Source organism: Octopus bimaculoides, chromosome 6, assembly GCF_001194135.2.
Source record: "Octopus bimaculoides isolate UCB-OBI-ISO-001 chromosome 6, ASM119413v2, whole genome shotgun sequence".
In the NCBI taxonomy this organism is placed as follows: domain Eukaryota; kingdom Metazoa; phylum Mollusca; class Cephalopoda; order Octopoda; family Octopodidae; genus Octopus; species Octopus bimaculoides.
Genome location: NC_068986.1, coordinates 116,298,959 through 116,308,958, shown reverse-complemented (window position 1 = coordinate 116,308,958; position 10,000 = coordinate 116,298,959). Strand labels below are relative to the sequence as shown.

The window sequence follows — 10,000 nt, the reverse complement described above, 5'->3', positions numbered from 1 at the left end:
TGTATTCTCTCCCACTGTATTTGGCAAATAGCTTCCACCATATGACTGAGTCGTGACAATCCTTGTAAACGAAACTTGGAGAGAAACAGCTTTCTCATACAATGTCGTATTGTATCTGTCTATGATTAATATTAAGGGTACAACAGTCTGTGAAAATTTCACTTGTCTTCCACCATAGCATGACAACCGGGGTGGGGCTGGATTGTTTATCACCCTATAACTTAGAGGTTCGTCAAAATTGACCGACATAAATAATTACCAAACTTAGAAGCAATAAGTCCAGGGTCGATTTGCTCCACTGAAACCCTTCAAGGTGGTTCCCCCATCCGACAAAAGACTGCAGTCCCATAATTGAAACATATAAAAGATAAAAAGCTAAATGGAAGACAAGAGTGATCTGAAAGAATGTCTCAAAATCGTCAGAGAAGTTTTCTCTTGAACAATCTCCAGGCCGAACGACACAAACTTAAAGCAGTCGGATTCGGTGAAGTACATGGTTTAGCTGCCTTTAACGATTATAGATTTGAAAGTTTTACCATCCCTTACTTTGAAGGAGCCGTCCATTTTCAACCTGCAACATTTTCCACAGCGTAACCCAAACTGACCAATAAGAATCGGCCTAACTATAATACTCTGATGTTCTGCTAATCGACTATTATTCTCTTAATATTGCGTCGTCAATCACACGTATGAGTGACATTGCGAAAAGTGTATGTGTGTGTGTTTGATAATCAAAAACGCCTGGATTTTCATACAAAGACGCCGACCAGCTTACATAGACTTTAGAAATAACATGTAAGCGGAATAGCAAAACTATGCGAGCTTTTTCTAAAGTCTAACATGTAACATTTCTGTTATTCAAATTATAATATTTGCGTTTTGTTTATTATTCAGAGACCAACCCCTTCATCGTAAGAATTCTCATGATTACTTGTACACAAGCTGTACGTGTGTGTGGGGGGGGGGGCGTTCATAAGTGGATAAATACTTCCCCGTGGTACTGAAAATTATTCTATCATGCAAAACGAATGCCCAATAAACGTAAAAATTATTAAGTTTATGGCAATTAATTAACTAAAATGGAGAGACACTTCAAATATTTCTAATTATATGGAAATAAGATATCTCTCTTCAGTGTTCAGTCTTTCAACCTCGCTCTCTCCCTTCTCTATACACCCATTCACCCTCGCATACACATATATACTGTACATACATAGGTCTCCCTCTCCCTCTTTATAAATATATAAGTGTGTGTGTGTGTGTCTATATAAATATAAATATATATATATATATATATATATATATATATATACATATATATATTATATATATGTATACGTATATGTGTATAATTCAAAGGTCTAACCTTGTTACACTGTGTCATGCTGATTCTACTTGAGAATTATGTTAAGGGTACACGTGTCTGGTATCTGTGGAATATTCCGCCACTTTCAGAATAATGACATTATGCCTACATTAAAAATTATGCGACAGAAATAAACATCTGTTTGGTGTGAGAAAAAAATCGTCCACTAAACAGTGTGTGAAGAAAATGGCGTAGAAAAAAGGCCTGGAACATTTCGTTTCTGGACGTGCAATTTTAAGGCTGTATATCTTCAGTAGGATCAGAAAAACAAATGTCTGTAGTATAGCCAAATAGTGGAAACTCAGCTTGCGAATTTAATTCGTTCCTGAAGACCGTTCGTTACCCGAAATATTCATATGTCGAAACTATTTTTTTCATAGGAAATTCAAGTGACAGTTAAACAATAGCTTTTGGAATGTGAGAACTCTTTTATTATAAACAAACTTATTTAGCGTTATAGTAGACGATCTTTGTTGTCACGGATCGCTTAACTAAATGGGACAGAGTGGTCAGCCGGAGTTTGTGGGGGTACAGTGTTCAGTTCTCTGTAACCTCTTGCAGACTACTTTTATTTTGTGTTTTCTAAGGCTATTTACCCGACCTTCTAAGCTGTTTTCACAGCTATTCAGCGTTCGATATTTACTTTCTTTTCTATAAAACCTCAACTTAGTCGGCGCTTGTAAGTTTGTTTATAATAAATATTCCGATACACACACACACATCAGAAAAGGTATAAATATAATGTGCTTTACATATTTCTTTATTTGTGAATCTTAAACTGATGATATTATTTGTTAAGGTCGTTAAATATTTTCAATCGATCGATTGAGTAAACGGAACCATGAACGCGCCTATAAGGCGTATCAGAAACAGCTGTAAGTGAGCGAGATTGCCTAGAAGGTCTATGCTCTCTCGCTCACGATTCAGTGAACATAGATTATGCGATATCTGGAGAGAAAGAGAGAAAAAGAGAGAGGAAGAGTTGCTCCTGTAGTCTGCTGGTACTCATTTCAACTGAGTAGACTAGAACACTGTGAAATGAAGTGGCTTGCTCAAAGATAAAACGTGTAGCCCGATCCAGAAATCGAACCTACGACCTTACGATTGTAAAGCCAACATTAACCAACAGGTGTTATTTATTATCTCTACATTCTTTTAATGGTTTCAGGCATTGTACCGCATGACTGCGGCACTGTCTAGAAGAGCTTTTCAGCCGATCACGTCGGCTCCAGTACTTTACTTAAAGTGTGGTAATATTCAGTAGGTCTCTTACTTGGTGAACAGCTGGGTTACGAGGGTATAAAGAAACGAATACCTGATATCAATTGGGTGTTAACATAGGGATAGGTTACAGGGTAACGAAAGCCGACAAATATATTTATACTCTACTTTCAGTTTCAATTACTCTTTCGTCGATACTGATACAAACTCTTCTCTTTCTTTCATTCTTTCCTTCTTTCTTTCTTCAATTTCCCGCGATGCTATGTGTCCTTGAGCAAGACACTTTATTTCACGTTGCTCCATTTCACTCAGGTGGCAAAAATGAGTAGTACCAGTATTTCTAAGAACCAGCCTTGTCACATTCTGTGTCACGCTGAATCTCCCTGAGAACTACGTTAAGGGTACACGTGTCTGTGGAGTACTCAACACGTTAATTTCAAGAGTAGGCTGTTCCGTTGATCGGATCAGCTGGGACCCTTGTCGTCGTAACCGACCGAGTGCTCCTATATATATATATATATATATATATATATATATATATATACGCATATATAATCATAATTACCAATACACACACTCACACACGCGCGTGCGCGCACACACATATATACACGCACACACATAATTATATAATTATTTTGTGTCATTGATTAAATGGTGGCCATGTTAGGACACCATCACATTTAATGGTTTTGTCGATCAAATTGACTCCAGCATTTGTTTTAAATCCGAGATTTACTCCGTCTATCAAATCTTTTTGTTACATGATTGCTACGCTGTCGGGACATAACCAAACCAACACCGGTTGTCAAGCAGTGGGACACACACACAGTGTCACAGGTTTCTGCTCAGTTTCTACCTGCCAAATTCCATTGAAGATGCTATAGTTAAACCTAGGCAAGAGCAGAAGTTACTTGTTGCCCCGTGTCGAAACCCCTGCGTGCGAAGCGAACTCTTACACCACACGACTATACTCACAACTTTTATGCAAAATGACCTTTGCTTCAATAAATGTGTGAGTTGAGGAAGATTCTATTTCTAAAAGATCGATCCACTCTTCAGAAACACCATTGTTATTTGATGTTAATCCTTCGTGGGTCGATGGAGTCCTTCGGGACCCCAGCAAATTTTAAAGGTTATGCAACTTTTACATTTTTTGTTTATTTAACTGATTTTATATCTCATGACTTTTATTGTCAATAGTTTATGTATGCACCTACAAATTTTGAGTTAAAAATTTCCAGTCCTATGGATGTTATAGCATAAAATATGGCCATTGGGGTCCAACTGGCCCCCATTCCCCTTCAGAGAATTTTTTTTCCTGTTCTTTTTTCAGATATTCTGATGAACAACAAGTCAATTTTCTTCGTATTTGTACTGGTATGAATCGATATACTTTTTTCTTTTATTCTTTTTGTTTTATTTTATATTTAGTGCTCTATGTATAGTTTCTAAAACTTGTTCTGTATCATGCACTCACACAGAATACAAGATTAAACAAATATTATTTTATGGACAGTGCGGAAATGAGCAAAAATAAAAGGGGACTCCAATGGCCTTTTGGGTAATTCCAACCCCGCCGGCCGACGAAGAGTTAATGGTTATGCCGTATCGCTCATAGAATTAGTTTCACAACAAATTAATCAATTTAAGCTAAGATAGTATTGGTAGCGGAAACTGTTCGGAATCTCTTTGAATAGTTTTGTACTTGTAACACACACACACACACATACACACACACACACATACACACACACACACACACACACACACACACACACATGCTTACACAAATGTGTGAGTGTGCACGGGCGTACACGAAGACATACACATTCAAATCTATAAACTCATGGATCACATTCACACAGGCACACACATGTAACTCGTACGATTATATAGACAAATAAACCTGGATATCACACACACACACACACACGCACACATGTATCTATATATACATGGGATATGCACTGCTGAGCTGCTTTTGGTTGTAGGTTGACTCATTTAGAGCTGACCTAGTGTTAAACAACAAAGAAACAACACATTCATAAAAGCCATGCCATATGTGCGCTCACATGGACACATACACACGCACACTCATACACACGTATGTATGTGATTTTTAGCGATGTTTGACAACGAAAATCGTAAATATTGACCATGAAACCGACACACCGTTGGTGTATCTTGAGAGAAAGTCCCTTACCATATTTGTTCCATACGGAATTATAACCACTTCCTTTTTACTCTGGCCATCAGAACGAAGTACAGTGACCCAGTCACCTTCCGTCTCCATTCAGAACGAACGTCGCTTCCCTTCAACTATTGTAATATACTCCCCCTCTCTCTCTGATACAAACAACACACACGCACACACACACACACACACACACACACACACACACACACACACACACACACACACACACACACCATACATACATAGTACATGCATATAGATACTATAGAATAGATGTACACGCAGATACACTTCTATACTCATATCTAAACATAAAACCCGTAATTGAGGGGAGGGGCATGATCTATTTGAGTGTGTGTGTATGTAGTTTCTTGTTGTTCAGCCATAGAAGCTATAATGTAACACACACGGTCAAAGACTTTACAACCATGCCCGTCCTGTATGTGAATGCACAAATATATGTGTGTGTGCGTGTTTATACATTAGTACAATCGGGCAAAGTTTTGTGGTATGTAAATATATGGTTTTATGTATACACACTCATTAACAACACACCGGAGCTTCATGCTGCCACGCGCACACACACATACAGAGAGGGAGGGAGAGAGGGGGAGAGAGAGGGGGAGAGAAGGAGAGAGAGAGAGAGAGAAGGAGAGATAAAGAAATACATTTGAGATAATGACGCACCACACGCTCACAGACATGAGTGGCAACATCTCCAGGCGCAGATATATGCATACACACACATGTAAACACATGCATACACACACACATGTACATTCTTTTATTCCATTGTTTTAGTCATTTGACTGAGACCAGGCTGGAGCACCGCCTTTAGACGAGCAAATTGACCCCAGGACTTATTCTTTGTAAGCTTAGTACTTATTTTATCGGGCTCTTTGGCCGACCCGCTAATTTACGGGGACGTAAACACACCAGCATCGGTTGTCAAGCGATGGTGGGGGCACAAACACAGACACACACAAATATATATATATATATATATACGACGGGCTTCTTTCAGTTTCCGTCTACCAAATCCACTCACAAGCCTTTGGTCGGCACGAAGCAACAGTAGAAGATACTTGCCCAAGGTGTCACGTAGTGGGACTGAACCTGGAACCATGTGGTTGGTAAGTATGCTACTTACCACATAGCCACTCCTGCGCCTATATAGTCACACGTATATACACACGCCACATAGGCACACACACACACACACACACATATATATATATATATATATATATATATATAAAATTTTAACTCACGTATGTACGTACATACACATACATACACACGCTCATAAACGAAGATAGTAACACTTGTGTTTAAATCCAATTAAAAAGTCCACCAACCACTGGACATGCGCGCGCGAACGTGTGTATAAGTGTGTAATAGTGTGGGTAAATATGAGTGTGTATCATTTGTTGCTTATAATGTTTGTGATATATATACTACACGTAGATATGTGTGTGTATGTATACGCACACACACACACAGTCACACACATATGTATAAGTATAAGCTATATATCATGTTATATGTGTGTGTGTGTGTGTTATATATATATATATATATATATATATACACACACATATATATGTTTTATATATAGGAGTGGCTGTGTGGTAAGTAGCTTGCTTACCAACCACATGGTCCCGGGTTCAGTCCCACTGCGTGGCATCTTGGGCAAGTGTCTTCTACTATAGCCTCGGGCCGACCAAAGCCTTGTGAGTGGATTTGGTAGACGGAAACTGAAAGAAGCCCGTCGTATATATGTATATATATGTGTGTGTATGTATGTGTTTGTGTGTCTGTGTTTGTCCCCCCAACATCGCTTGACAACCGATGCTGGTGTGTTTATGTCCCCGTAACTTTGCGGTTCGGCAAAAGAGACCGATAGAATAAGTACTAGGCTTCTAAAGAATAAGTCCTGGGGTCGATTTGCTCGACGAAAGGCGGTGCTCCAGCATGGCCGCAGTTAAAAGACTGAAACAAGTAAAAGAGTATACATGTATATATGTTATGTACATATATACATGTTATATATATATTACATATACATCCATACATACATGCATACACATACATCCATTATATATATTTCGTACATATACATGTATATACGCACAAAAAGTGTGTCTATAAGACAGACAGACAGACAGACAGATAGATAGACAGACAGACAAAGAGATAGATAGATAGACAGACAGACAGACAGACAGGCAAACAGACAGATAGATAGATAGATAGATAGATAGATAGATAGATAGACAGCTGTGATGCCTTGTATGTAATCCGTGCTCGTTAGTGGAGTGCTAGTGGGGTGTTAGCGTGTGATGTCGGGTGGATGATGTGAGGGGAGTGGAAGGGAGTGGAACAATGTACACAGGGGTATGTGTGGGTGAGGGTGGAGGTGGGGAAGAGTATGGTATGTGAGTGGTGAGTGTGTGCGTGTTTGTGAGTAAAACTGTGCAGCCACGGAATGGAGGCGTTACTGGTTGTCAAGCAGCGTCGCACATGTGTTCATACTACTACTACTACTACTAATACTACTACTAGTGATAGTAGTAGTGGTAGTAGTAGTAGTCTACCCATGCTTCAAGCTTAGTACCGGCAGTCTCTTGTATATCATGTGTGTATATATGTTTATATACAGTGTGTATATATACTGTGCGTGTGTATGTGTGTGCGTGTAGACAGACAGACTGACAGAGATAGATAGATAGATAGATAGATAGATAGATAGATAGAATTACAGCCATCACCATCATAACTATAATTCATTATAATCCTAATTGGAATAAGATGACAGTTAAATTCCTTTCGCTATCAATGTTGTTGTTGTTACTGCTGTTTTGCTTCGTGCCCTTGCTGCATTTTCCCCTCATCGAAGTGATTTCCAAAGCAGAAATTCCTGCAGAATAAGAGACTCTCTGTGATTCAAAATATTACTACTGGTATTCGAAACCGTCCCGCCGAATTGTGAGACAACTTGCGCTTTGGAGAATCTCGAAGCAGCAGTTAAATACCTCTAAAATGACATGTAAAGGGTCATTTGAGATACAGGAGTAACAGATACAGTATGTCTCAAAACAAGACTGGGTGGTCACGATTGGAACGCGTTTGTTTATAGGTCGGCTCAACCAGCGCTAATCTATAAACAACAAGTCGATAACATTGATAACCAATTTTTATTTGGAAATATATATGATAGGATCTCAGATTTAAGGGCGGAATGTTGTGCTGTGATGTTCATGGTGCTTCGAATAGCATAACTGAGTATGAAGCTTTTACGAAGATAGAAGTACACGGGTATTTATAACACCAACAGCCGTCCTGCAGAAATAAAAGTTACGGGTGGTCCGATGCAGGATTCGAACACAGAACAGTTGATAAACTGATGCTGGGGAAAGCACTTATAACTTCGACTTATAACATCGAACCTATGATGGAGCCTGCACGTAATGGTTAGACCTGCTAGAAGTAAACACTAAATTACCCGCAATTCATTTTAAAAAATGATACATTGAATACAAGATATAGACGGGATGGTCACGGCTGAAATGCCTTCTTATCATAGGTCTTTTCTGTCGGGGCTAACTCAGGGTTAAGCAAAACCTAAACTCTTAACATAAGTTTGATCGCCAAAGCTAACCCAGATCGGAGAGGGGGGGATACAAACAAAAGCAGCCATATCAACAATGTTAACAACGGCTGCTTGACCACAGCTGGCTTGACCACAGCTGGCTTGACCACAGCTGGCTTGACCACAGATGACACAAAGACAACAATGAACGCCAATAACAACAACAAAAGGATTTCTGACATAGGTACAAGTTCACAAGCTTAGGGGATGGGGCAGAATTTAAATGAATCGAATCCAGTATTTCACTGGTACTACCAATGGGGGAAGATAGATTTGTCCCCTGCAGGATTTGAACTCGGACACCAAAGAGACGATTCTGCATATCGGAAAGCACTTTAGTCCATACTTCAATGTCTCTACCGTCCACTATACATGATGATGATGATGATGATGATGACATAATAATTGTTTGTAATTTAGACAGAAGGTGACATTTCAGAATGTGGGAGGTGTTAGACGGTCAAATTAACCCCCGGTCAGTCAGTATTTTGACCGGCTCTTCATTTTATGGATACCCGTAAAGGCTGAAAGGCAAAAGCTGACCTCCACAAAATTTGAAATTAGAACGTAAAGATCCGGAACAAATAAGGCGAGGCATTTTGTCTGTAGAAAGAAGAAGAAGAAGAAGAAGAAGAAGAAGAAGAAGAAGAAGAAGAAGAAGAAGAAGAAGAAGAAGAAGAAGAAGAAGAAGAAGAAGTCCAAAAATGTAACTAAAGTACAAAACAAAACAGAAAAAGATTAAAACGAATAAAGAGCGAAAAAAAACAAATATATATTTTTTGAAAAGCAATTAAAATTGCAAGAAAGGAAGGAATCAGGCAAAATTATTGGTAGAAAAAGATGTAGTGAAATTTTGAAATAAAAAGCAAAAACGAAAGAGTTTAAGTTATGATGTGAATTATTAATGAAAAAAGATAGATAAAACTGACCTTTTCTCTGGATAAAACAGCCTCGACATTAAGAGGATAGAAAAGTATTGGTAAAGATACATAAAGTAAAACGATGAAAGCCAGTCTGCTAGTAAATGTTAGCGTGCAGTGAAGACACATGGTGGTGTCGGCTGCTCCAGTGAATATCTGAGCGCAGACTCTACTGACCGTCTGGGACGACGGCATCGATGTCTTTTCATACATACCACACCATAGACAACACCATATAGTATACACCACACCATATACCGAACACCACACCAAACCACCACACACTCCGTCACTGATTGATGCCGTCTGATGATGATAAAGCTTTTGTTGTTGTCGCGCTTTCTTTACTCCAGGCTGTAATGCTGCTGGTGATGGTGGGAGAGAGAGAGAGAGAGAGAGAGTTGTTGGGGAGGAGCGGGTCAGCCTATTAGAGGTGGTGGTAGTGGTGGTGGTAGGAGTGAGAGTGTTAGTGATGATTGGTGGTGGGAGTGGTAGTGGAGGTGGAGGTCGGAGTATCTGTGGTGGTGGTGGTGGTGGTGGTGGTGGTGGAAGCGATGGTGAGAGTCTGAGAGGGAGTGTTGGTGGTGGAGGGGAGTGGGAGTGTCATGGTGGTGGAAGTGGTAGTGGTAGAGGTGGGAGTG

The 10,000-nt window shown here is 39.5% G+C and overlaps 1 protein-coding gene across 1 annotated transcript in view; it reads right to left on the bottom strand.

Moving 5' to 3' along the window:
• LOC106881345 (SPARC-related modular calcium-binding protein 1) overlaps positions 1-9,755 on the bottom strand; it is a 199,144-nt gene extending 189,389 nt beyond the window's left edge. The window contains exon 1 of the mRNA XM_052968510.1: positions 9,369-9,755. Coding sequence (XP_052824470.1) covers positions 9,369-9,572 — 204 coding nt within the window. The 5' untranslated portion in view covers positions 9,573-9,755. The remainder of the gene's footprint in view (positions 1-9,368) is intronic.
• Positions 9,756-10,000: the final 245 nt, after the last annotated feature.